The 27,325-nt window shown below is 44.5% G+C and overlaps 3 protein-coding genes and 2 non-coding genes across 6 annotated transcripts; 2 read left to right on the forward strand and 3 right to left on the reverse strand.

Moving 5' to 3' along the window:
- Positions 1-581: 581 nt before the first annotated feature.
- On the forward strand, positions 582-11,828 carry ACAT2 (acetyl-CoA acetyltransferase 2). Its single transcript, XM_040238921.1, has 9 exons — positions 582-758; positions 1,481-1,615; positions 3,817-3,998; positions 5,373-5,490; positions 6,942-7,085; positions 7,882-8,004; positions 8,668-8,822; positions 9,261-9,371; positions 10,067-11,828. The coding sequence occupies exons 1-9, from the start codon at positions 704-706 to the stop codon at positions 10,235-10,237; spliced, it is 1,194 nt and encodes a 397-aa protein (XP_040094855.1). The 5' UTR covers positions 582-703; the 3' UTR covers positions 10,238-11,828.
- TCP1 (t-complex 1) lies at positions 10,378-20,933 on the reverse strand. Its single transcript, XM_040238920.1, has 12 exons — positions 20,482-20,933; positions 19,070-19,155; positions 18,736-18,864; positions 17,579-17,676; positions 17,095-17,205; positions 16,772-16,953; positions 16,254-16,380; positions 12,289-12,464; positions 11,844-11,967; positions 11,373-11,565; positions 11,114-11,277; positions 10,378-10,671 (listed from the first exon to the last, which is right to left on the reverse strand). The coding sequence occupies exons 1-12, from the start codon at positions 20,543-20,545 to the stop codon at positions 10,455-10,457; spliced, it is 1,671 nt and encodes a 556-aa protein (XP_040094854.1). The 5' UTR covers positions 20,546-20,933; the 3' UTR covers positions 10,378-10,454.
- LOC120863156 lies at positions 11,654-11,783 on the reverse strand. Its single transcript, XR_005720953.1, has one exon. It is a non-coding gene; the product is annotated as a small nucleolar RNA SNORA20 (small nucleolar RNA).
- LOC120863157 lies at positions 17,282-17,418 on the reverse strand. The gene has a single exon (XR_005720954.1). It is a non-coding gene; the product is annotated as a small nucleolar RNA SNORA29 (small nucleolar RNA).
- A 63-nt stretch (positions 20,934-20,996) lies between the features above and the next one.
- On the forward strand, positions 20,997-26,903 carry MRPL18 (mitochondrial ribosomal protein L18). 2 transcript variants are annotated; one of them, XM_040238922.1, is made up of 4 exons: positions 20,997-21,729; positions 22,244-22,430; positions 25,747-25,978; positions 26,528-26,903. In XM_040238922.1, the coding sequence occupies exons 1-4, from the start codon at positions 21,678-21,680 to the stop codon at positions 26,597-26,599; spliced, it is 543 nt and encodes a 180-aa protein (XP_040094856.1). In that variant the 5' UTR covers positions 20,997-21,677; the 3' UTR covers positions 26,600-26,903. The 2 variants fall into 2 exon arrangements, with proteins under 2 accessions (XP_040094856.1, XP_040094857.1); XM_040238923.1 differs by having other exon boundaries at positions 21,550-21,729; positions 25,747-25,829; positions 26,528-26,595.
- The last annotated feature ends 422 nt before the right edge of the window (positions 26,904-27,325 follow it).

The raw sequence follows: 27,325 nt of genomic DNA on the forward strand, positions 1-27,325 counted from the left end.
CTTGCAGAGAGGAACCAAGCTAACCCTCTACGTAAATGAATGATGGATTACGGACGCCTAGGCAAAAACAAAGAAGAACTTGAGAAGCCCAGAGAGCAAAAAGCACGCATCAGAGAGGTCCGCAGGCCTGCAGCTGGTTGGATTCGCACCGAATTCTCACTGCAGAGATCCAGAGGCTGGGCTGAACGCGGGATACGCCTGCCGCCTCACTTGTCAGTGACTCCAAAAAACCCTTAAATTCAAAAAAAGACAACCTTCCTGAGTCGGGAAGATCCCCTGGAGAAGGAAATGGCAATCCACCCAGGTATTCTTGAGAGGGAAATCCCATAGACAGAGGAGCCTGGCAGGCTACAGTCCATGGGGTCGGAAGAGTCGGACACGGCTTGCGACTAAATCACCACCACCATCCCCCAAGACAAAAATGGTCAAGGCAGAAACGACAGCTCGGGGGGTATCCAGATAAAAGGTGGTCGGCTGCTTCCGGGCCCAGAGGCCCCGCCCTCCACCCCAGTCCCGGCCGCCAGCAACACTCAGCCCCACCTCCGCCCGCCTCGCGCATGCGCACCGGCGGCCGCCGAGGCAGTGGGCGGGACTGCCAGAGGCCCCGCCCCGCAGCGCGGTATATCTGCGGCGGGGCTGGGCCTCTTCGCTCACTAAGCTCTGGGGCCCGCAGGAGCTGCTCGAGAGGCGGTAGTGCGGCAGGATGAGTGCAGACTCGGACCCGGTGGTCATCGTCTCGGCGGCGCGCACCATCATAGGTGAGTGGAAAGACGGACCTGGCGTGGGGTTTGAGCCGTGAGCTAGGCCTGGCCTGCTCGCGGGGACCCCTTCCCCCTGTCCCCCCAACCCACCCACCACAGGACTTCCCAGGCGCTCAGAACCCCGCGCCTCGCGCCTCTGAGCCCGGCCTGCCTTCCCCGCCCATTCCTCGCTCGCTCTCATCTGAGTGTTCTGATTGGCGTCTTGGGTAGGGCCACCGCGCCTCCCTGGCCTCCTATTGGTTGGCGGGGAGAGACGCTTTGCCGCGAGCTCCCTGATTGGCCAACCTTGGAAGGCACCACTTCAGCCTTGTGGCTACCGGGGGCGGGGTCGCTGGGTGGTCTGAGTTGCAGGGTGGGGGGACGCCGGGCGAGGGGGTCGCGTAGCTGAAAAGAGTTAGAATTGCTCCAATGTCCTTAGCGGTATATAGATTTCAGAGGCCCTGGGCACGCTGGAGTGGGCGCCCTCTTTTGTTAGGGAAGCTTTTGGCCGCGCCTATCAAGCTCGGATTTGGGGGAGTGAATGGATAGGTTTCCTGTGGGTCCGCAGTCTCCCCGCATACTGGGGACTGCCTCCCTGGGGTTCGACTGCTGCACGTCCCCCGCGCTCCTTTCTGTGCCCGTAGTGGGGCGTCTTTTCCGGGGGAAAAAGCACCGGCCCGCCGGCTTCCCCACCGCCCCGGGCTCCCTCTCCATTGACCTCGTCTTCCCTTCTGTTCTAGGCTCCTTCAATGGTGCCTTATCCACCGTTCCTGTCCATGACCTGGGTTCAACTGTCATCAGAGAGGTCCTGAAAAGGGCCGCTGTGGCTCCCGAAGAGGTCTCGGAGGTCATATTTGGACACGTTTTGGCAGCAGGTAACTCCACAGTGACCCCCAGCCTAGATCAGGATTATTGGAAGCAATAACCTCTCCTACCACTGCTCCCCACTTCACACACAGAAACATGTGTTCTTGCCTCCGTGCATTCCCCTATTGGAATATCTCCCGTCGCCTTCTGCCAGGCCCCATCACTAGCTTCTCTCCAACTTAACCCTGAGCGTCTTTAATATACGTTTCCCGATCGATCCTACGTCTCCGTCCTCCGCTGCCTTTTCATTCTTTAGAGGCAGGACCAGCCTGAGGTATGGGAGAGGATGCAGAGCCTTCTGTATTTCCCTAAAGTTTCTCACGTTGAATAAAAATGCATTGAGTTCTTCTGTGTCCCGCTCTGTTCTGGGTGCTGGGACAGGGCTTCACCGACACAAGTCAGTCCTTGGCCTGCACTGGGCTCACTTCTGTGCTGGCATGGTGGGTGGCTCCCAGAGAAGGGCGCACCACCCCTGGAGGGGCTGCTGTAAATGAATCTCAGGAGTGTTCCAACTCACTTCTGATTCCCACTAGGTTTACAGGCCCACACCCACTGACAATTCCAAGTTAGTAATCCATAACTAGTTTCATGCTCATTCAGAAGCATGATAAATTCTAATTATTCCTCGTGATAATGGTGTCACACTCACTTACTGCCAACTTTTGTCTTTACCGTATCTGAGACCCGACCCATTTTTCTGTACATTTACTTTGTAGTTTTGTAGTTAGTTCCTCTTCCTAGTTCTCCTTTTTCACTTTGTCCTCATGGGCTTTAAGGTTGAAGCACATTACTTTTCTCCTGACTGTCCAAAGCTTTGAAGTGTTTGAGTTATACCCTCAGGTGTTAACTAATCTTTTGGAACACTCTCTCCTTTCTTCCCAGACCCAAGGCTCAGACTTGCTCCGTTGCGGTAGGGTCCTCCACTCTGAGTTTCTCTGTTACCTCTTCCACATCACTGTTCTCCTCTTGAGAGGTTGAGTGATGAATACAGGATCACAGCCTTGAACCCACATCTGTCCTACTCTTTAAGCCCCAGTCCCCTCCACAATTGTGTAACTAATATTTACTGAGCAACTGCTGCACCCCAGACATTTTTCTGTCAGCTGACAAACAGTGTTCATGTTAGATGGAAATCCTCAATTCTCATTAAGTTCACTTTCTGCTAAATGCAGACCATTAATTAATTTTGTTTGGCACTTATTTCTTAACTCTAAGTCAGCAAGATCCCCTGGAGTAGGAAATAGCCATTTCAGTATTCTTGCATGGAAAATCCCATGGACAGAGCCTGGTGGGCTACAGTCCATGGGATTGGAAAGAGTCAGACACCACTGAGCAACTGAGCATGCATGCACCTGAAGATGGGGATTATGAATAAATGCATACTTATTTATACATACTTATGTATGAACAAATAAATACTTCCTTCTCTGAAGGAAGTGCCCACAATTGAATTATGGAAAAGTATTTGTCAGTTCTGATTTTGTACGTCTTGTTATATAACCAGTTAATCATGGTGTGATCAATATTAAGCAAGGAAAGAGGTGCTTCATAGCAGAGCTTTCCTCTTTGAATTAACCGTCTTAATCCTCCCAGGCTTCCCAGGAGGCTCAGTGGGTAAAGAATTCGCCTGCGGTGCAGGAGACGCAAGTTCAATCCCTGGGTTGGGAAGATCCCCTGGTAGAGGGCATGGCAACTCACTCTAGTATTCTTGTCTAGAGAATCCTATGGACAGAGGAGCCTGGTGGGCTACAGGCCGTAGGCTCAGAAAGAGTTGGACACGACTGACACAACTGAGCATGCATGCATGCTTATCCTCCCAGGTATCTTAAGCCATGATCAAGAAAGCAAATAGCCCTAGTGAAAAACAGGAATAATGCCAAATTTCTGCCCTATTTTTTTTTCATGTTTGCTCATTCAAATACACACTTGATCAAAAGATCAAGAAGGCAGTTCCTTCTTACAGTATTAATAACTTCTTTGTGGAGGAGAAAGTTTATTCATGAAGTTTCTGTGGAACAGCACAAGATAATATGTATTCAAGGGTCAGCCCGGGACAAGTCCACACAATTCTCTGCCTGTCTCAGGAACTTGACTTGGCTGGGAAGTGGCGGGAGACCCAGTTGGCAGCCTCTTGAACTTTGCATGCACTTTCATCCCAACATGCTATCTTTCTCTTTGGCTGCTGAGAGGCCTCTGATTCTTCTTCCAGGCTGTGGGCAGAACCCTGTTCGACAGGCCAGTGTGGGTGCAGGAATCCCCTACTCTGTTCCTGCGTGGAGCTGCCAAATGATATGCGGGTCAGGCCTGAAAGCCGTCTGCCTCGCAGCCCAGTCGATAAAGATAGGAGACTCCAGCATTGTTGTTGCAGGAGGCATGGAAAATATGAGCAAGGTAAGGCCTCTGAAGAGATGGCGCTCCCTGACTGCTCCTGTCCATTGCCACAGCAGGGTCGACTGATGGTCTGAGAGCTGGAACCACACAGGGAACAAGGAAAATTTGGATCGAACCTTGATCCCTGCCTGCATGTTAATTATTCACAGTGATTGGGAAATTCAAGTTGAAGAAAAAGCTGGTCAACCAGTGTGATGTCCTTAGTTTTACATTTCTTTCTCATTGTGAGGAAAAGTCAAAAACCAGATGTTGCACTCACCTTCCTGCACGGGACAAAGGGTATTCCTGGGGACCACAGCCTGTCGACCTTTTGTAGGTACACAGTGTGGAAGAGAGGACCCACTGAGCGGTGCCCATCTCCAGTGGGCTTGCCAGGTGGCATTGGCTTCACCAAGTTCCATCCCTCCTGCTGACACAGTAGGGAAAAAGGAAAGCATGTAACCCCTGCTTCCTGCAGCAATTCAAGGTCTCCCCTGGGGAACCCCTGGGCAGAGGCCAGTTCAGCCCTCCTTGCTCAGGCTTGGGAGGAGACAGGGCAAGAGTAGCAAGCACAGAGATTCCGGTGGGGCCGTAGCAGCACCTGTGTGGTGCTTGATGGGGTGCTTTCACACAGGCAGTCATAATAGCCCTGGGTTTGGGATCTTCAGACTCTTCAGTCTTTCCTTTCTAGCTGCTGTTGAGTTGGTAGGAGTTGAGAGGGGGCTTCCCTGATAGCTCAGTTGGCAAAGAATCTCCCTCCAGTGCAGGAGACCCCAGTTTGATTCCTGGGTTGGAAAGATTCCCTGGAGAAGGGATAGGCTACCCACGCCAGTATTCTGGCCTGGAGAATCCCATGGACTGTATAGTCCATGAGGTTGCAAAGAGTTGGACATGACTGAGCGACTTTCACTTTCAAGAGGAAATCCCTTGAAATCCCTCCACTGAGAAATCTCTCCCCATCGGTTAATCAGGCAACCTGATTATTCTCACTCTAGGCATTGTAGTCCCATATAAATAAGGAACACATTGTTAGCTCACTTAAGCCCATTGATCAGCCTTTTGTGTAACAGATTGCTGGTTGCTTTGGAAAGAATAAATGAGCTTTTTAAAGAAATAGGACAAAATTCACAGGATTATTTGATGGAAAGCTGCAAATGCATAGGGAAGAGAGTTACAGGTGGGTTTCCAAGGGCAGGTAGGGTGGAATAGCCTATTAATTCCAGGGGTCTTCAGGCCCTGGGCCCTGGGTGATGAGGAAGATGAGCTGGGATGGAGGAGAAGGGTCACAAGGGGGACTCGGTGAAGACTGAGGAACCACTGGATGGTTTTGAGTGGGAGCCTAAGCAGAGGACTAGTTAAAACCACGCCTGATCCATCTGTATTTCTTGTTTCCAGGCTCCTCATTTGGTTCACTTGAGGACGGGAGTCAAGATTGGGGAAAAGCCACTGGCTGACAGTATACTCTGTGACGGGCTCATTGACGCATTCCACAACTACCACATGGGCATTACAGGTGAGGCGGACATGGCTGAGAACATACCGACTGTAAAAAGGTTAGAAGGTCTGTAACAGCTGGTTTTGCAGGTGCTTTTCCTCTTTAAGGGTAGGGACCGAGTCCTCATCACTTTGTATCCATGATGACGGGGATAGTTCCCATTTGATGAAGCCAAGTTGGGGAAATATTCCTTCTCTCCTTTGTGACTCCTTGATTATCAGGGAAGTTGGTGGTGGGAGGAACCTCAGAGTTCCTCTGGGTCAATCTCTCATTTTATCATATGAAGAAACAGGGCTCACAAATAGTGGCTTTGTGGCAAAGGCAAGATCAGAGATAAGCTAGTACTTCTGGTATCAAACTCGTTCGTTACGCCACATAATCAGGTTTTCATCCACCCACAAGGCTTGCAATATTTCAACTGTCTTTTCATTATTGTATTCATTATGGTGATCTGAATAACCATTTGACCTAGAATAAGCCAAAACAATTTCTACAAAGCAGGAAACAGAGGGAGCTTTGATCTTTGGTATTACCACTGTAGCTTGCTCCAAGGCTCAGATGCATGTTTTTAGCAATAAGGTATTTTTAAATTAAGGTATGTACATTGTTTTTTTAGATATAGTGCTATTGCACACTTAATACAGTGCACATACTTTACAGTGTACAGATATGGTGGATATCACTTTAATTAGGTGAGCAAAGTTGACATAACCTGAGATAAACTCCAACATGTATCCTGATAAGATTCAATGAAAAAATATCATCATCATCATCTGATGCTTTCCCACATTATTTTCTAATGTGTTAGAAGGATTGGTGACATCTGACAAAGGAACTGGCCCCTACCCTTCAAAAATACCAAGGTTAGGAAACATGGACATAGGCCAACGACTAGTTGCAAATAAAAACTGAAGAGATTGATAGTGAAATGCAGTGTGTGGTCATGGATTGGACGATACTGAGCAAACAAATTAGCTATAAAGGGCATCCCTGGGACAACAGGTGGACCCTGACTGTAGACTGAGCGTGGAAAGAACAGTATTTTATCAGTGTTGCATTTCCTGATTTTGGTAGCTGTGGTTATGTAAGAAGCTGGTCTTTCTTGTGGGGAAATATACACTGACATCAAAATTTAGAGAGAAAGGGGCATGATACCTACAACATTCCAAAAACGGTTCAGAAACTGAATGAGAAAGCAGATGGGGCCAAAAAATAGGAACAATTGGTGAAGCAGCGAAAAGGAAATTGCTGAAAGGTATTTTATAGAAAGGAAAAGAGAAGGAAGGCAGCAAAGAAAGAAAACGGCTTCTTAAGAATCCTTGCAACCTTTCCACACCCAGTGGGAGGCAGGAGTGCCACAGAGGACTGTCTCAGCCCGCCAGCGGGCTCACCGGGGTTGGCCATCATTGCTTGAGTCACCTCCAGAAGCCATCTGAAAATGTTTGGGTTTTGTTTTTTTTCTTTCACAGCTGAAAATGTGGCCAAACAATGGCAAGTGAGTCGAGAAGACCAGGACAAGGTTGCCGTTCTGTCCCAAAACAGGACAGAGAATGCACAGAAGGCAGGTCATTTTGACAAAGAGATCGTACCAGTTTTTGTATCTTCTAAAAAAGGTAGGTGTGTCAGTCATAAAGGTTTAAAGGTCAACAGGGCTGTCTATAAGGCAGTCATTCCTAGTCTATAAGGAAATCATTAATAGTCCAAATGACACCATACAGGAATGGTTGTGCACTGTCATCTTAGTTATGTCTCTAGGGATGCAAAGAAAAGCTGTATTCAGGGTCGATCTAAACATGAGGTGGGGAGGAGGCACTCCTGGCCTGCGGTCTCCCCGCGGCTGTGTAGGTATAGCGTTTAATCAGACAGGCGTGCTGGTCCCCGGGTGTTGGAAGGCAGCAAGCCCACCTCTCTGCCCCTACCGGTTCTCTCTTCAGAAGCGACTGTCCATTCATTTCTATTGCTTCTGTGTGCGCTTCATATTTCTTGAGGGTGTCATCTTTTGGGGTTACTTAGCTCTTCTCCAGTAGGGAACACAACGGTCAAGTTCTTTTACTGACTGACATCAATTATGTCCAGCCTTTGTGAGAGATTGGCTTTGACACCCTAGACCCAATCAGCTGTAACCAGCCAAGACCTATACCCCAAACCTTAGCAACCTCTTACACGAACTCCCTGTGACTGCCTTCCTCGGAAAGAGCTGTATTGGGATGGAAAACACTGAAGACGGTGCTAATATAATGTCACAATAATTTGTATTACTGTGGACTTTTCTCCTATTAGAAGTATTTTATAGTAAATTTTTTTTCCAAATGTGAACTTTCTGTATCACATTTGAAGAATCCATCGTTTCTAGTACCCTGATTGCCATCTCTGTACTAACCTTGGGTCATTTATTTTCCTTTTTTTCAGGTCTTACTGAAGTTAAAACAGACGAGTTTCCTCGCCATGGGAGCAACATGGAGGCCGTATCTAAGCTAAAGCCTTGCTTCCTTATGGATGGAACAGGAACTGTCACCCCAGCTAATGCTTCAGGTTAGATTATCTGAAGGGCGGTTTGGGGAATACCATCTTCTGTGAGGACTACCATGTACTGAGATTCTTCTTTTTTCTTTTTTGGGTGGGGGTGGGAGGGCTGTGCCTGTGGCCCATGGGATCTTAGTTCCCTAAGCAGGGATCAAACCCATGCCCCCTGCATTGGGAGCACCGAGTCCTGACTACTGGACCACCAAGGAGGTTCCTGTATAGGTTATTCTAAAAACTTGTTTCAGTTGCTTTAGGGAAAAATGTAGTCTTGACCATTCGTTTCTTTATATTAGATTCATGTAATATACCAAAAAATGGATGTGGCTTCCCTGCAGTATCCTAACGGGACATACAAGTGAAAAAAGCCAGTCAGTTTTTATCTACTACCTTTGTGCTTTTCCAAAACCAGAAACTCCGATTACCTTCTGTGATGTCAGGGCTACTTCTTCCAATGCATTAATCTGTCCTCCACTGCTTTCATCTTTCTGTTCTTTCTCCCATAGAAATGTTCTATAGTCGGTTATATCAGATTGGCAAACCTACCGTTTCTAATTACACTGTAAAGCCTAAACAGTAAATGACTGCCAAGATGTATTAAGGTTTACTTAACTCATGTCTGCTGGTGGTAAAGTAGACACAGGTACTTAACGAAGACGGTTTCCTATTTTACAGGAATGAATGACGGTGCTGCAGCAGTGGTTCTCATGAAGAAGTCGGAAGCTGGCAACCGTGGGCTCACACCCTTAGCACAGATAGTTTCCTGGGCACAAGCAGGTGTAGAGCCTTCCATTATGGGAATAGGACCAATTCCAGCAATAAAGCAAGCTGTGAGTTTAATTTTGAATGTTGGTACCTGTCCTTTGTCGCCAAAACCTCTGTGGGAGCACACCCGTAACTTGTAAATGCTTTATTTCTGCCTTCAAACCTTTGCTCAGATCCTTCCCACTCCAAAATGCTGAAACGAGGCTTTTGTTTTCATCTTTATTCCTATCAGGTTTCACCTGCGTGTTTCTGAGCCTTTCCATTAGCCTTAAATGAGCTTATTCATCTAGTTTTCACTGTTCTTTACTAAAAGAGCAGGCAACATTTGGATCACATGCTCTATAACCTCATGTGGATGTAACAAATGTAACTGGTTCAGATTAAGTGGGCCGTTTCAAGAGATCCTTCAACATCATACAGTATATACCCTGCTTTTACATCTACAACAAAGAATGGTTCCACCTGAGTTCTTAAACCTCTGTTCCATTTCACCTTTCCTTTAGGTGGCAAAAGCAGGGTGGTCACTGGAGGATGTTGATGTATTTGAAATCAATGAAGCCTTTGCAGCCCTCTCTGTTGCAATAGCTAAAGAACTTGGATTAAACCCAGAGAAGGTAAGCATAAGCAAGCCATCCTGAGAACTTGCAAATGAATGTTCACAGTGCAAGAAATTGCATGTAACTGTGTACATGCATGCTGAGTTGTCTGATTTTTTGTGACCCCATGGACTGTAGCCCACCAGACTCCTCTGGCCATGGGATTCCCCAGGCAAGAATATTGGAGTGGGTTGCCATGCCCTCTTCCAGGGGATCTTCCCCAGGTCTCTGGCATTCTACTGCAGTGCCGGTGGATTCTTTACCACTAGCACCGAGAGGCCCCAATTTTATGGCTGTCAACACCAAAATGTCTTGGCCATACAGTAATGGGTGGGCACTGGGTGGGTTCCTACTGGGACTCCAGGGAAGGTGACATTTTTGTTTCCTAAAGCAAAAGACTTATCTGCGTTAGTTCACTTCCCACAGAAAGATTGCATTTTAAATCTTTATTGCAGGATCTTAAGTCCTTGACCAGAGATTGAAACCAGCAACCCCTTGCAGTGAAAGGGGAAGTCTTAACCACTGGAGAGCCAAAGAAATACCATATTTTAAATCCGTTAAACTAGTCAGAATGGATGTTATGAGGGTAAAATCACTTTCTAAGCAACTGAAGTAAAAACAATTTGAGAAGGTAGTTTACTGGTATGACATTAATGATTTTAACTCTATGTACGGAGAAAACTGTAAATAATACAAATCTTTCTGCCCCTCAGGTCAACACTGAAGGAGGAGCCATAGCCCTGGGCCATCCTCTTGGAGCATCTGGCTGTCGGATTCTTGTCACCCTGTTACACACACTGGAGCGCAAGGGTGGACATCGTGGTGTTGCTGCCCTATGCATTGGGGGTGGAATGGGAATAGCAATGTGTGTTCAGAGAGGGTGAAACTGCTGCCCAACAGCTAATTAGGCTGAGTTAAACTAAACCACAACTGCATTACTTACTAATAATACTAAGTCATGTGAAACCAGAGGACCAAAGTGAGGGTGGGAACGATCTCCCCCTTCACAAGAAACACAAGACTTGGCAGCCTGTTGCACTTTAATGTGTAATATTCGAGGTACAAGCAAGCTGCATCTAACATTGTTATAAATAAAACAGCTCAGTCATCAAGGGCTCCAGAGTGAACAGCATCTTCATAACCTCCATGCTTATCATCTTTGCTTTCTGGGTGTAATTTAATAAGATCATCAATTCGAAGAATGGTAATTGCAGCTTCAGTTGCAAATTTCAAGCTCTTAACTTTAACTATGGTTGGTTCAAACACCCCTGCTTGTTTGTTGTCACGGGGTTTACCATTGACCAAGTCAAGACCAATCCTGCAATTTAGGAAAAAAACAATTAAATGGCCTCTTCTGTAATTCATATCCATCCCATTTTACCCCTCTAAAAGCTTACAAATGCCAGCTATTCCATTAAAATGTTAACCTTGGGAAACCTGACGGCAGATCCGTTTAACTAATTATGGATATACAAATTCATCACTGAAAGCCTAGGTGGTAGTAAAATATTTCTAAATGCCACTTAGTATCTTAAAGAGAGGCTGCTTAAAAATAGGCATGGACCACCCAAAATATCCTCTCTCTGGGGAACCTTCCTACTATACATAAATGACTACCTAGAGAGAGGTGAGGAATCATTTGATAACTAAGACACACCAATGCTAGTAATCACTAATCATCCCCTTAATGAATTAAGAAGAAAAACCAAACTAATGTATATGATACACAAATGACAGTGAAAAAGGGGACATATGCTTACCATTTTAGATTTTTTCGTTCTGGGTTAACCTGAGCCTCATTATGAAAAGCTCTTAATTTTGCAACCAGATCTGTGGAGTCTTGGGCAGCATTAACTGCCAGAGTATTAGGAATAACAAGAAGAGATCTTGCAAACTCCGCAATAGCAAGCTGTTCCCGGGAGCCCTACAAAGAAAGATAGTGAGGTGTCTTCACAAAACCAAGAAAGAAAACCCATAGCAGCAGCTTACGAACCAGAACAGGCTTCAGGGTGCTCTCACCATGCTGGTCGCGTAGTTCTCAAGGTAAATGGAAAGGGCCGCCTCGACAGCACCCCCACCTGGGACCACAGACTTTGACTCCAAAACTCTCTTCACCACACAAAGGGCATCGTGTAAGGAGCGCTCCATCTCGTCACACATGAAATCATTTGCCCCACGTAAGATGACCGATGCAGAGGTACGAGCCTTAGTGCTATTTAAAACAACAGCGATTGTCTTTAACAGTAGTAAGTCCACGAAGAAATTCACTTCTACTTACACAGGACATTTAGACAGGGAAGCAATGTCTAGACCATGGAGAAGAGATGAAATGGCAACTTCACCTCCATTTACAAGGGCCCAGTATTGTTTTATCCCATGCGTATAACTGCTCATATCACCGAAGGACTATAGCAGCAAATAAATGGGAAGGTGGTCTGTTTTTACTCAATAAAATCTGTACAGCCTTACAATTTAGAAAGTAGCTCTTACTTTTTAATCAAGATCAGTTCATCATCACAAATTCTCTCCTGTACCACTTCTTCTGCTTGTCCCAACATTGAAGCTTCAAAAGTTTCTTCGCCTTCCAAATTGGCCAGCGTTGACAGAATAGTTGCTATTAAAAATAATTATAAACATCTGTAAGCACTGTTCTCTCATGAATATTTTCAACCCTGCTTTAAACATTCAGAAACATGGAATTTACCATGGAAGTGACACGTAATCTCAAGTTTAAGGCTTACAGTTAGACATTCAAGGAGCCGTCCTAACAGAACTATGTTACTTCGAGGTGAAGAACACTGAAGAACTTTCCCAGTTACAAGTGCACAAAAAAGATTTCACACATGTATTTGTACACAAAACATTAAGGAAGTTTTCTGGATCTGCTTATTTTACTATCCAACATAAGGAACATGACAGCTGGCAGGAGACATACCTCCGGAAGCTTTAGCAATGCGTTTAAGGTCCCTTTTTAAAACTCTTCGAACTGCCATAGCACCAGCCTCCACAAAATACTTCAGACACATGTCATCAATTCCACCAGTGGTTAGGATAACGTTGGCACCAGTTGCCAGGATCTTCTGGATTCGCTCCTTGGTGATGTCAGATTCTCTACAAAAATGTAGTACTTGAGTAGTAACCCAAAATTATCTTCTGTATTTTTACTATTACATAGAGCTTGAACTTCCATTAAGTATTTTTCATAAAATAACCAGATTAAATGATACTAACAAGTCTCTCCTTTCTATGAGCAGAACTTACATCAGTCCAATTTACAGAAAAGTTCAAGGAATTAAATACCAGTTAGCTCTCCTGACCCCAACTTTAGTTTCTAACCAAGAATGGCGCCTAAGAAGGAAGCTTGATGGAGCTGGTGGCAAGACAGACAGTCAACCAAACTCGAAGGCAAGTGTCACCACAGTGCAACGCAGAGAGGACGAGCACATGAGAGCCATGTGTCCAGGCTGGCAGGTGGGACAAGGAAAGCTTGAAGAACCCTGTAGCAAGGTCAGAGTCTGAATCGAGAAGTTTTTTTCTTTTTAATATTTTAAAGTGAGAGTAGTAGTAATCTGTGTTTTCAAAGATCAAAGAATGAAGACACTCTGAGGCAATAACTGGAGATGAGTCTATCTGATGTGAACAGATGGCCTTAACAGAGAAGGCAAAGCTTATGGCTTGGGTGACTGGGAGATTCAGCGATTGATTTCTGGAGTGAAATAAATACTAACAGGTTGGGGGCAAGATGAGAAAAAAGAGAGCTCAGTTTTCAACAAGGTGAATCTGAAGCCCCCATGATATTCAGGTGAAGTTACATGCGAATTACAGGCAACCTACGGGATACACAGATCTGAAAGAGTCAATAAATATTTACTTATTCAAAGAACAGTAGATGAGATCAAAGAATCTTTTTTTTTTCTTTTGCCACACCGTGCAACATGTGGACTTTTAGTTCACTGACCAAGGATCAAACCCGAGTCCCCTGTATTAGAGGCTTGGAGTCTTAATCACTGGACCACTGCAAGTCTCAAGATCGAAGAATTTTTATAAATTGAAATGAGTTAAAGATGAACCTCACAATAAACCTCTCTACATACTAGACAAATACTGTATGTATGTCAAAGCCATGAAACTAAGTCATTCAGCCTCTACCTTTATAAAGCTTACACTTAGTATTAATACGTAGTTAGAAAATGTGTTAAGCCCCAGAAGACAAACTGCAGTAACTCAAGTGACAGCGTAATTCAGACTGAGGGGGAAAGAGAAGCACCTCTAAAAGTTACTAACTAAAAAACAAAAAATTAGCCAGTCAAAACAAGTAGGCAGAGAATGCTCCGGGCAGAGGAAGGAACATTCTACTCTTAGGCGCTGAAGCTCTTAGAGAAGGAGCTTGGTGGATTCTGGTTTCGGCTGTGCTAGACCACAGTGCAAAGAGTACGTAAGGAATTGAACTAACCCAGAGTGATGGGAAACCTCCAAAAGGCTCTGGCCTTGCAAGGAGCAAGATCAGCTTGGCTGCTGTGTGGAAAACAGCCTTGGAGGTGATGAGACTGGAACCAAGATGACCAGCTTGATGCCCCTGCAACAGCTTGGGCAAGAAAATGGAAACGAAAAGTGGGTGAGTTTGAGATTTAATTTAGAGAGAGACCAAGTGGTCTTGCAGAGAAAAGAAAAAAAAAGGAGTTAAGGACATTTCCTAGTCATCTTCCTCAGTAGAGAGGTCCCTAACTAGAGCAGCAGAGAGCAGATCTGCGGGTATCATCACAAGTTCAATCTTAGACATAATGACTTTGAGATGCTTAAGCATTCAATCAATTCAAGCTCCAAGAAACAGAATCCAAGTCTCCAGCAGAGGACGCAGTGGCCCAGGCACAGGAGGACAGATGGTGCAGAAGCAAAAGCTGCTCCATCCTCCAAGTCTTTCAAAAAGTAGCCAAAGGCTTGATAAAGGTCAAGTGAAACTGGATGTGTGTAATGAGCTTCACAGTAGTGGTCACTAGTGACCTTAGCAAGCGGTTCTCCACTGGAGCTGAAAAGGGCATAAGAAATAAAACACCAAAAAGTTTTTGTGCCAATCACTCTTCTAACATCTGGCTATAAAGAAATGAGGAAGGACAGGGAGTAACTGCAACAGGATGTGTATATGTACACAAGAGGCTTTTTACTGTACTTAAGGATAAAAGAGTTACAAGTGAAGTGAAAGTGTCAGTTGCTCAGTCATGTCCGACTCTTTGCGACCCCATGGACTATAAGTAGCCCATCAGGCTCCTCTGTCCATGAGATTCTCCAGGCAAGAAAACTGGAGTGAGTAACCAATCCCTTCTCTAAGGGATCTTCCCAATCTGGGTATTGAATCCAGGTCTCCTGCACTGCAGGCAGATTCAAGAGGCTTTTATAATATTTAAGGATAAGAGAGCTACAAGAGGAATCTAGAAAGGAATGAAGAGTTGAGTCAGTATTGAATATGCAATTGAGCCAGAATAATCAATGAAGCAAGACTATAAAAGCAGAAGGGAACAGGATCTCACACACTTATTCTAAAGGGACTTGCCTTTCAAGGAAAAAAGGACACCTTTGGTTATTAAAAGGAAGGAAAGAGCACACATGCAGATACCAGAGGAGAAACCATCACAATGTCAGGGCACTTCAATGAAGACCCAGCACAGCAAAAATATGAAAAATAAAAAAAAAAGTACACCTTCACAACTAGCTCTCTAGCATGTCAACCAGTAGTTTAGACCATATGCACTGCCTAGTACCTGGCAGTCAATACTATATGCTTGGCTCTTGCACTGTTTGAGGAAATGCATTCCTGGACATATCTCAAAGACCTAATTACTATACTCATAAAACGAAAATTTCACAAAATGTCAGTTTTCATGTATTACCCCAATCTCTCTTAAGACAGTCACATTTTCTAATTTTCCTGGCAGTTTAGGTAACATAATTAGACTTCAGTTAGAAATGTTAATTTTTAAAGTCCTCTAAGACACTCAGATATGCAGATGACATGACCCTTATGGCAGGAAGTGACGAGGAACTAAAAAGCCTCTTGATGAAAGTGAAAGAGGAGAGTGAAAAAGTTGGCTTAAAGCTCAACATTCAGAAAACGAAGATCATGGCATCCGGTCCCAACACTTCATGGGAAATAGATGGGGAAACAGTGGAAACAGTGTCAGACTTTATTTTTTTGGGGCTCCAGAATCACTGCAGATGATGAGTGCAGCCATGAAATTAACAGACGCTTACTCCTTGGGAAAAAAGTTATGACCAACCTAGACAGCATAGTCAAAAACAGACATTACTTTGCTGACTAAGGTCCGTCTAGTCAAGGCTATGGTTTTTCCCGTGGTCACGTATGGATGTGAGAGTTGGACTGTGAAGAAGGCTGAGCACTGAAGAACTGATGCTTTTGAGCTATGGTGTTGGAGAAGACTCTTGAGAGTCCCTTGGACTGCAAGGAGATCAGCCCTGGGATTTCTTTGGAAGGAATGATGCTAAAGCTGAAACTCCAGTACTTTGGCCACCTCATGAGAAGAGTTGACTCATTGGAAAAGACTCTGATGCTGGGAGGGATTGGGGGCAGGAGGAGAAGGGACGACCGAGGATGAGATGGCTGGATGGCATCACTGACTCAACAGACCTGAGTCTGAGTGAACTCTGGGAGTTGGTGATGGACAGGGAGGCCTGGCGTGCTGTGATTCATGGGGTCGCAAAGAGTTGGACACGACTGAGTGACTGAACTGAACTGAAGACACTCACAGTTGGGGAAAAAAAGTGCAATTGCATAATCCATCATACCCTGCTACCCATTAGACTTTTTAGCTTACTGTCACCTGCTCTAAAAAAGGGAAATTTATAAACTCGCCTTTCCCAAGGTCAAAAATGAATCTCTCATCATACCTCTGTCTAATCTGGTCCAGTTTTTCAGGGTCTGTAATAACCACTTGTACACCAAGCTTCATTTTTGTTTTCTGCAGGCTGAAGTCAAGGCAAGCAATTTTTGCATTAACTATTCTCTTGGGCATGCCTAAAATTGAACATAGCATTAAGTACCTTTACAATTAATAATGCTATATTTTATAAAACATACCTATCCTTATAAAAAACTGCACAGAGATTTAAAATCGTTATAGGTAAACACACAAATTTAGATTTTATTACTTTTAACATTATAAACTAACACTCATAGCATTAGATACATGTGCTTTCTTTTAATTTGTGTCTGTCTTAATCATATGCAATTACATTACAAAGAAACTGGCAACACAATGTACCATTTCCTTTATCTCTGACTTCACTAAAGAACAAAAGTGCACATGTTGGATAGTTCATCTGAAGACGGAGTAGATAATCCACAAATAGCTAGCTGTATCCTTTAGCACTCTGGTTATATGACCAAGTGAAATCACAAGCCTTACCCTGGGATCCCACCACACAGTTGAGAGCATAGCCGTTGATGAGCATACTCTCCATCTGACTTCTCCCGTGGGCTTTCAGAACGTTAATGGAGTTGACTGGATAGCGAGGCTGGCCTCTGATATCTGTGTATTTAATAGCAAGCACAGCATCTACCACCAGATTAGCGAAGAAATCACCATTTCTAAGCCATCAGTTAAGGAAAACAGGCGACTTGGGATGGAGAGCGGGTGCACATGAAAATCAAGGGTAACACAGAGGCACTTCCCTTTAGCAATCTCACCAAAGAAACACGCATTACATATGCCACTGAATGTTAGGATACATTCCAATGATTTTGGAAGACATCGATGTCTTTGCAGCATTAATCAGGCAATCCCTTCCAAGCTCATCGGTGTTAATAATCAGATTTTCACTGATATAACGCACTGCTTCCCTGTTTGAAGTGTGGGGGAGAAAACAATGTACTGCTCAGAATCTTGTTTTATCAGTGTCACAATATTTAGGGCATCAATGCTCTGTTCAGCCATTTCATATAGGAGGAGGACACGAGCAAATCCTCCCTCTTCAGATCACGGCAGTTCTCATCTATCCCATAAGCATAGCCACTAAAATCTATCAGGAGATAATGTGGTAGTCAAATGGGAAAAAAGGGATACTGGCCCTAGTTCTTATTTCAAGTGTTATTACACATACACTAAAAGACAGCTTTATCAAAGTACAGTCATCAACTGGAAAATTTAAAGAATACAGACTCAACTATTACATCAAACAGCAAATAAAATTTTTTCTGAATGTAACGATCTTACTTGCAAGCAAGTCGATAGCCACTAATAACTGATGTGGGATGAATTTTCTGTTTGACTAATTCATCTGCATTTTTTAGAAGTTCTGCTGCAATAATAACCTGCAGAGAAAACATCCATTGCTCTCATGTTAGCCTGACATTATGGGCAACACATATGTACAAATACAAACACGCATCAGATAATAATAATCAGAATGATAGGGGTGACAAAATTAACTCATTAGAAATCAGAAAAAGATAACCCTACACAGTATTTCATATGGAAATGGATAAAGCTGGACAGGAGTCAGCAAAGTGTTCTGGCTCTTAACTAGAATAAGCTAGTTCTGCAGTAGAGCAGTAGAGACAATACATTCATTCCTTTTCAAGATGAAGTGCTCACCAAGCTTTCAACATAAGCTAAATGAAGAGCCTGACGATTCAATGATCTGTACTGTTTTATTATTTATTTATTTTGGACACTCCACTCAGCATCTGGGATCTTCGTTTTCGGACCAGGGACTGAACTCAGGCTCTCAGCAGTGAAAGCTTGGAGTCCTAAACACTACAATACCAGGGAATGCCTGATCTGTACCATTTTATTGTTATTTAGAAAACCATCCTTTTACAGAGACCAAAAATTATATCAAAAAGACTTTAAAATTCTTGCCTGCATCTTTGGGGGGAAAATTAATTGTATTTAAAAAGCTTTGCTTTCATGAACAAGTTACTTAGCAAAGATTATTCTTTCAGAAGAGGTAGATTCTATTCTTCCATGGCTTAGAGATTAAACATTTCCCCACAAACCACTGCTTTTTTTTAAGAGAGCAAATTATTATTTTTTCCCTCATCAAATAATAAGTTTCTACCATATCAGTGTGCTGGGTGATCTTTGAGGAGTTTATATCATGTTACTGATCATGTTTACCAACTCTCTCAAACTTCCGTTTGAACTCATGAGTTCACTTGTCAGCATTTAAAATATAGAAACATCTTGGTTTGTTTTTTAAATACTTGGTAAGGTTTTAGGAATTTCTTCTGAGCCTCAGGTTGTGAGAGAAAAAGAAAACATTTTCTTTTTCCTTTAAATGACTTACTTATGGTTAGGGCTTCATTTTCCGAAACTTTGATTTTAGGGGGGAAAAAAACACTAGTCCTCAGCTAGCAGTCTTTACCTACCACGGAGGTGGTCCCATCTCCCACTTCTTTGTCTTGCAGATCCGCTAGCTCACAGAGAACTTTGGCTGCAGGATGCTCTACCTCCAGTAGCTTCAGGATGGTTGCACCATCATTAGTAATGGTTACATCCTTAGAAATTTCCAGGGGAGAAAAAAATGACATAATCACCCACAGAAACAGACTATCCCCTAAATTAGCCCAACCCGGTTATGATACATTCACCTTCTGTATACCTTCCAATACCAGCACTCTGACAAACACAATTTACAAAGTGAGATATTTATGAATTTTAATTCTTTAAAGTAACGAACATTATGTGTAGACATATACTTACACCAATGTCATCCACCAACATTTTATCCAAGCCAACTGGACCAAGAGAACTTTTCACAATATTGGCAATTGAAGCTGCAGCCATGACTGTAGATACAAAAAAATTTTGAAAACTCAAGATCCCAAGAGACAATCATTTCAGTCTAAAAGAAGTAAATGACAGCCTCTGAATTTTCAAAATTATCTAATCCGTCCTAATCTGAAAAATCAACCAAAAGTCTAATGTAAGGAGAGAGTGCACCTAGTAATATATAGTTTTAGTTAAACTGCAGACAGACACCAAGTGTTACTAAGAGTACTCACTTCATTGCTTTAAAGAAACAATCACCTACTAGTCCGCATCCGGTCCCATCACTTCCTGGCAAATAGATGAGGAACAATGGAAACAGTGACAAACTTTATTCTTTGGGGCTCCCAGATCACTGCAGGTGGTGACTGCAGCCATGAAATTAAAAGACGCTTGCTCCTTAGAAGAAAAGCTATAACCAACCTAGACAGCATCTTAAAAAGCAGAGATATTACTTTGCCGACAGAAGTCTGCCTAGTCAAAGCTATGGTTTTTCCAGTAGTCATCTATAGATGTGAGAGTTCTATAAAGAAAGCTGAGCGACCGAAGAATTGATGCTTTTGAACTGTGGGGCTGGAGAACTCTTGAGAGTCCCTTGGACTGCAAGGAGATTAAACCAGTCAATCCTAAAGAAAATCAGTCCTGAATATTCACTGGAAGAACTGATGTTGAAACTAAAGTTCCAATACTTGGGCCACCTGAGGCGTAGAACTGACTCACTGGAAAAGACCCTAATGCTGGGAAAGACTGAAGGCAAAAGGGGACGACAGAGGATGAGATGGTTGGATGGCATCACCAAAGCGATGGACACGAGTTTGAGCAAGCTCCGAGAGTTGGTGATGGAGAGGGAAGCCTGGCGTGCTGCAATCCATGGGGTCGCAAAGAGTTGGGCCACGACTGAGCGACGGAACAGAACAATGCGCAAGTCATCTGAATAGCGGTCTATCGTCACGCACTCATCAATAATACAAAAAAAAAAAAAAACAATTAGAGATAGTTCTGTCTGGTTAACGGCCGTAAAACGAGGCCCAGAGACGCCTTTCTGGACTAGAACCGAAACAAAAGGGCGAGCACAGGAGCCCCCGGCCGGCAGGGACTGGAGGTGCGGCGGCACGTGCCGGTGCGCGGAACTCGCTCTCCCAGGCCCCGGCCTCCGCAGCATTCGGTCAAACCGCGCTGCGCCCTCGGCCGAGACCCGCCGAGGGACGGAGAGGCCACCCACCACTCCCAGGGGCCCTGTCAGCGGGGACAGAAGGGAAGCCGCGAAGACGCCGCCAAGGCCGAGGCGGGGATGAGGGGGACGCGCACTGCCGCGGGCCCGCCTTAGGCCTCGCTCAGACCCTCACCGTTCTGGGAGCGGATCGCCTCCCCAGTGCTGCGGTCCCCGAACACGGACAAAGGACCCTCCATCCTGGCGGCGGGGCGCACGTCGAATTTCCCTCACACCGCGGGCAACCAACGTCTCTCGGTCCCCGGGGCCGGGCGGTGGCCACTGCAGCCGCGACGGCGTGGAAAGGACCCGAGAGACGTCGCTCGCGGGGGCTGCTGGGAACGCCGCTCCCAGCCTCTCCCCTCCCCAGACACAGACCTTCCCGGGCCGCGCTGCGGGGCGGGACGGGGAAGAGGGTGGAGAAGCGAGAGCACGCCGGAAGTGAGCAGACGGAAGGGGCGGTCACAACACGTTCGCCCAATTAGAGAGCGAATGAGAAGGGCGCGAAGGTAGGAGAGCGGAAGTCAGTATCTTGGTCCGCTAGAGGGAGGAGGTGCTCGACTGACGCTTTCTCCCCCTAGGTACAAGTTGCGCGTGCGCTTCTGCACATTCTGGTACCTTCTAGAAAAGGTGGGCGGTAGGGCGGAGCTTAGACTGTGACGGAAAGCGGGCGGGTAGCGTAAAGTGATGTGTCTGAGGTAGGACCGAGGTTCTGTACGGTTTTTGGTGGTTTATAAATCGGCGTCCTTGTTTTCCTTAAGTGTATGAGCTCGAGCAGAGAGCGCGCAAAACAAGCACTCTATTCCCGGCCTCAAGCGTTTAGGCTTGGGAGCCCGAGTGGGACCGCGTAAGGGTTCTCCATGAGTCACTAGGGAAAACAACCATAACATCTTAAGAGAAAACCGCCTCGCGCTGCCGTTTCCTCGCAGAGACCAACGTGTATGGGTGTGCGCGTGCCCGACAATTATCGAGCCCAAGTAAGGTACCAAAACGCCTTGCGGGCCAGCGAAGCGGGATGCGGCAGACAACGTGCACCGGCTTAACGGACCGTGCCCAACCCCTCTTCTGGCTCACTGCGAGGTGGTTGGCTGGCTCCGGCGTCTCCGTGCGCCACAGCGTATGCGCTGATTGGAGGAACGGAGATGACGGATTGCACTCTCCGCCACTCAGCTGCAGGGGCTTGTTAGTGCGGAGATCTAGGCCTCTATGAGCTTACGTCATTCGAAGGCTTTTCCCTGAGTTAGTATGGCTGCGGCTGGCGGCTCTCTGGGACGCCGTTGAGGAGAGGAGGGCGAGGTCTGTCCGAGCCTTTGGCTGCGATTGTCCTCAGCGATGGCGCTTCAGTCGCGGTTCTGGGAGTTGTTGCCGGTTTGCAGAAACCCCGGTAATTCGTCTTACCACTTCTCTCAGGTTACACCTCAGGGTCTGCACTGGCAAGTGGTCGTTATATATGCAGCATGCGTTATGCGTGCTCAGTCGAGTCCAACTCTGTCGACCCCGTGGACGGTAGCCACCCAGGCTCCTCTATCCATGGAATTCTCCAGGCAAGAATACTGAAGTGGGTTGCCATTCCCTTCTCGAGGGGAATCTTCCCCACCCAGGGATCGAACCTGCCTCTCTGGCGTCTCCTGCCCGGGCAGGCGGATTCTTTAGGCACCTGGGAAGCCATCATTTCCGACGGGAAAGTAAAGGAGCTAACGGTAGCGTGATGACGACACTAGTAGAAAATTAAGGACCAGGTTCTGTGGTGACGACACCCCGTTACCGAACATACTTCTTGTACCTCTTCCAGGGCGCGAGGCCTAAGGGGGGGGAGATGGGCACAAGTTATATCATATACCTGATTTGTCCGTATTCGTCATTCTTTTAAGATCCATGTGGTGGTTTTTGTTCTTTAGGGTGTCTGGTGGCAGCGTTCTCGACCAGTGCTAAGCCAGCGGTGAAGCCTGAGGCGAACCCCGTGGGAAATGAAGCCGTTGCCCCAGAGTTCACCAACCGGAACCCCCGGAATCTGGAGCTCTTAGCTGTAGCCAGAAAAGAGCGGGGTTGGGGGACCGTGTGGCCCTCCCGTGAGTTCTGGCACAGGTAATTAAGTTGCTCCGTGTTGACCACACAGCCCTGCACCGTGAACTTCAAATTGTTTTCATCAGTTCGTTTAAGGAGCGGGCCAGGTAACTGCTGGCGATTCTCCTCTCAGACTTGTGCTGGGTCTAGGAGGGGAAGAGGGAGGGAAACGGTAAATAAATAGGTGTCATGGAGAAAATGTAAAGAATAGGAGACTGGTTGCGAAACCCTCCGAAAATAGAATAAAAGCCAAACTATCTGCCAAGAAGAGGGTTCCCAACAGAGGAAAACAGCTAGGGTGGCAATGAGCTTGGTGTGTTTGAGGAACCGAAAGGCTTGTGTACCTAGAGCTCTGGGCCAAGAGGTGAATGGAGAGGTAGGTAGGACACACATTGTTAGCTTTGTAAATCAAGGAAGCACTTCAGGCTTTATTTTTATTGTAGTCGGAAACTGACGGGATTTCCTTTAGTTTAAGCCTGAATGGAAGATCATTCTAGTTTCTTTGAGGAGATCAGATTTTTAAGGGGGCAGTGGTAAAGGTAGGAGAGCAGTTAGGGGTTTATTCTTTGTTATAAAGATGGCTAATTATTGAATACTTTCTATTTGCCACAAACCTGATGCTAGGCACTTTATATGCATTTTCTCATTTACTCCTTAAAAGTACTTTTTGAGGCAAGTGCAGTAAGTAAATTCCCCCATTTTATAGAGCAGGGGAATTGAGGCTTAGGGATGGAAACAGGAGAGTTCAAAGAAGGAGGGCAAGGCAGTTCATATTGAAATAATCTGACTCGTAAGTCTAGAATTTTTTTTGAACCACTCAAACTATTACTTTCTGTTAATATTTGGATATTTAAATAATTGGAGACCTACCTCCCCCTTCCCCCCATTTGTCCTGTTCACAGTACTACCAGTAGAAAATTGGAAGTGACCTTGGAGACAATGAGTCCCACTCTTTTATTGCACAGATGGTTTAAGACAAGGATCAGCAGACTTTTGCTCCTGGGCCAAAGCTGGCTTGGTAGCTAAATGTTTTTACATTTTTGAAAGGTTCAAATAAAATACAAAGAATATTTTGTGAATGAAAACTGTAAAAATCAAATTTCTTTATCCACAAAAAAAGTTTAATTGGCACACAGCCACCACCCATTCTCACCTGGCTATTCTGGTATTACTGTGGCTGAGTTGAGCAGTTGATCTATATTGTTACCTGAAAACTAGGTTCACCTCTTGGTGGGTGTCAGGCCAGAAGGCACAACCAAGATCAGGAGAGGGAGGGGTTTATTACTTGCAGCAAGTAAAGAGAAGACTGGGTGTCTTCTCAAAGCAGTGTTTCCCCAAACAGCATAACTGGGGAAGTTTTAAGTTAAGGTTACACACATATTCATGAAGGGGCTTAAGCAAAGGAGCACTCAGTATAGAATCAGGACCAAGGTCTACAGAGCCCTAGATTTAGTTTGTTGAAGTCACAGGGTCTACATTGTCATTTCCATCTTCCACCTGAGTGCAGAACTCAAAGGCGGTGTCAGATTGTTCTCTATGTCCCTTGAGGAGGAATCAAGACTCTTACTCTTGTTTCTTGACTGTTTTTCCTTTGTTCCTTCATTCCCTTACTTCCCTTAAGATCATTAATTACTGAGACCTGTTCAAGAGCAGGTACAGTGGCCAATCTTAGATCACAAAATGGCTTAGGTCAAAAATGTATTCTCTTAGGTCAAGAAAGCCACGCCTGGTTCTCTTTCTCCAGGGACCCACTACCCTTTCTGCTTTCAATCTGATCTTTATAGAAAAAGTGTGTTGACCACTGGATTAAGAGTTTGTGATTTTTCACTAAGACCAAAACCAGGAGTAGAACCCACATTGCTAAATCTAGTGCTTTTTATGCTGTTTCATACTAAGAACCTAATTATAGTCTAATTTCAGCATTTTCTCCCCCCCCAGCGTTTTCTTTATCATGAACTTAATTTCTAAATGTGTAATGTAGGCAAACGTTATAAAATCCAAAAAGGAATAGTTTCTCATATACCCTTCTATAGGTAGTCTGTGCATAAATATAAACTTGCATTTTTTTTTTACCATATATGTTGTTCTGCATTTCCCCACCCATTCCTTGACCACTACCCCCACCTCCGCCACAGAATACGTCTTGGAAGTTTTGTATTGGTTGGGAACATTGGCTCTGGAGCCAGTCTCCTGGACTTAAATCCTGCCTATGACCATTTCTTACCATTAGTTGTAATATTGCTAAAGTTATTTAACCTTTCTGTGTCAGTTTCTGCAGCCCAAAAGGAAAGAAAGGATAATGGGATTAGTGTGAGACGTGAGCTATACCTGTAAACAATTAGGACTCTCTGGTACGGTCAGTGTTCAATAAATGTTTGCAGCAGCAGTAGCAGCATAAAGTGCTACTTTGTTCTTAACTGTGTAAAATAACTGTTTAAAGTTACTGTAAAGTACCATTGCGTGACTATTTTAATTCACTGATTCTGGATTGATGATTATCTTTTATTATTTCAACCAGTGTTGCAGTTAATTGTCTCATGCATACAGTTTAGCATTGAGATTGGGCATATATTCATGGGTTTTAAGAGTCATTAATAGTTTCCTTCTCTGTGAACAGTCTGTCCAAATCCTTTGCCTAGTAAGTTACTGGTCATTTTCTTATTGATTATAGGAGGTTTTTTATATGTTATGGAAATTAGCCCTTTGAACAATATATGATTTTTTTTTTGAACAATATATGATTTTAAAATATTTTTTGTTTCTTTGTTTGCCTGTTGACTTTACTGTTTTTTGTTTGTTTTTCTTAGCATGCAGAAAACTGTCACTGTTTCTTTTTTATAAAAGCCATATGATATAGTTTGATGTTAGGTTAACTAGCTTGATACAGTTAAATAGGTTTATCTTACTTTGAGATTGTTTAAAAATATATTGTCTTCTAGTACTCACATGACTTCTTTTTTTATATTTAAATGTTTGATCCATCTTACATTTATTTTGGAAAATATAGAGTAAGTATATCTTTATCCAGTGAAGAGTCAGCAAATTAGCTCTGCCTCCTCAGTTCCTTTTTTGAGGTAGATACTGTGTAAATCTCAGCTCTAAAGAAAGGCCAAGTTTCTTCCGGATATTTGAGGCTAAGTAGAAATGTTTGGTTTACTATTGAGGGTATCCTCATAAAGGCAGAGGAAAAACACCTCTCCCAAGTAAAAACCAGGTTGGGTATGTTGACATAAATGAACCAGACATTGCATTCTTGAGAAATATTTTTGCACTTATTCACCTGAAGTCATTTGTCTTTAGAATTCTATGATTTTTGTTCTCCTCTCACCTTGTTTAGGTTGCGAGTTATAAGGAGTCAGCATCACATAGAAGCTCTTGTTGAGCATCGCAATGGCCAGGTTGTGGTTTCGGCATCCACTCGTGAATGGGCCATTAAGAAGCACCTGTATAGCACCAGAAGTGTGGTGGCTTGTGAGAGTGTAGGACGAGTGCTGGCCCAGCGGTGCTTGGAAGCAGGAATCAACTTCATGGTCTACCAACCCACTCCTTGGGAGGCGGCGTCAGACTCGGTATTTTTGTTCTCACTGCTTAGTTAAAAGGTGTCGTGTTAATCCTTGACGTTAGATACTTACATAATTGTAGTTTGTTTATAAAGTCCTTTCCAAGTGTCTGACCCTGAGTTGAATGTCCTGATGCGCGGTACCTCACTTCAGCTTCACAGCAGCCTTGGCGTCAGGACTCATGGTCTCTTTTCTGTAAGGTAGCTGAGGTTGGCTGACTGGCTCAGTGTGGCGCTGGGCAGGGTTCAAACCCACACGACCAATTCTGTAGCTGTAATGTTGACGTCTCTGCCATTCATATAGTATCATCTTGTCTACAGAATATTTTCAAATACTGCTAATCCTTAACATCTCTACACCTTCTTTTATCTGTGTCATTATTAAGATCACTTTCTGAAAAAACAGTTGTAGGCTGGGAAGTTAGCAAGGAGCAGATTGGTGGTTTATTTCTCTTCCTCTTATGAAGTGAGCTGTTTATGGTCAGCTTGTTGTTTGGTCGCTTAGTCAGCTTGTAGTGTTAACTTCATCTTTTCCTTCTTTCTTGATCTTCAAAACCAGATGAAACGACTACAGATTGCCATGATAGAGGGTGGTGTGGTGCTGCAGGAGCCTCGGAGAATCTATGAATGAAGCAGAAGCATTGTTTGGAGCTTGTAAATGAAAGCTGTCAGCTCTTCATTCTTCAGAAGAGAGCCTCTGGAAGAACTGCCCGCTTGGACGTTTTATACAAAAATCTAAGAGCAGAATGTTATTAGTTAAGGTCGTCTCCTTCTCCCCTTCAGTCTGTTTGTCTTAAATCCAGGGCTGAATTCTTCCCCTCCTGGACATGAGAGAAGTATCTGAGAAAAACTGTTGCTGATTGTAATTAACTTCTGAAGGACAAATTAAATTGTTGTTTATAAGTTAAAGAATAAAGGTATATTATTGACTGTTATTTTCTAGTTATATGACATTTTCTCCAACTGTGAACTCTGTGTGGCAAGGATACACATTAAAGGTTTGTGCACTTGTCACCGTGGCTAGGTCATAGCAGGTGGTCTCAGTAAATGAGAGCTGTTGCTGCTTAGGTGTGGAGGCTTTTTTTTAAATAGGAGATGTATCAGTTTATTATAAACAGTAATGTGAAGATAAGAGCAAATCCTAACCTTATTGGGCTCCTGGATCCCAACAGAACCCCATCTGAAGAAAGGAATGCAGTGAGAAAAGGAAACAAGGTGTCTATACCATCTAGGGAAGCTGTTGGGAGATGGAACTTGAAGTGCACTTGGGTTAGTTTAAAGTTGAAGTAGGGTAGATGGGAATCATGGCAGGTCTCTTAAATGAGTGATTAAATCAGAGTAAATTATTAACAAACGT

Source organism: Oryx dammah, unplaced genomic scaffold (genome assembly GCF_014754425.2).
Source record: "Oryx dammah isolate SB20612 unplaced genomic scaffold, SCBI_Odam_1.1 HiC_scaffold_4, whole genome shotgun sequence".
Lineage (NCBI taxonomy): Eukaryota > Metazoa > Chordata > Mammalia > Artiodactyla > Bovidae > Oryx > Oryx dammah.

What these genes read in the sequence shown, in the direction of transcription:
- ACAT2 (XM_040238921.1), top strand. Translation starts at nt 704, where the DNA reads ATGAGTGCAGACTCGGACCCGGTGGTCATCGTCTCGGCGGCGCGCACC. An exon ending in GGCGGCGCGCACCATCATAG is followed by an intron (nt 759 to 1,480) that starts GTGAGTGGAAAG and finishes CTTCTGTTCTAG; the next exon opens with GCTCCTTCAATGGTGCCTTA. An exon ending in TTGGATTAAACCCAGAGAAG is followed by an intron (nt 9,372 to 10,066) that starts GTAAGCATAAGC and finishes TCTGCCCCTCAG; the next exon opens with GTCAACACTGAAGGAGGAGC.
- TCP1 (XM_040238920.1), bottom strand. Translation starts at nt 20,545, where the DNA reads ATGGAGGGTCCTTTGTCCGTGTTCGGGGACCGCAGCACTGGGGAGGCG. An exon ending in TGTTGGTGGATGACATTGGT is followed by an intron (nt 18,865 to 19,069) that starts GTAAGTATATGT and finishes GAAATTTCTAAG; the next exon opens with GATGTAACCATTACTAATGA. An exon ending in GGCTATCGACTTGCTTGCAA is followed by an intron (nt 17,206 to 17,578) that starts GTAAGATCGTTA and finishes CACTTCAAACAG; the next exon opens with GGAAGCAGTGCGTTATATCA.
- MRPL18 (XM_040238922.1), top strand. Translation starts at nt 21,678, where the DNA reads ATGGCGCTTCAGTCGCGGTTCTGGGAGTTGTTGCCGGTTTGCAGAAAC. An exon ending in TCCCGTGAGTTCTGGCACAG is followed by an intron (nt 22,431 to 25,746) that starts GTAATTAAGTTG and finishes CACCTTGTTTAG; the next exon opens with GTTGCGAGTTATAAGGAGTC. An exon ending in GGGAGGCGGCGTCAGACTCG is followed by an intron (nt 25,979 to 26,527) that starts GTATTTTTGTTC and finishes CTTCAAAACCAG; the next exon opens with ATGAAACGACTACAGATTGC.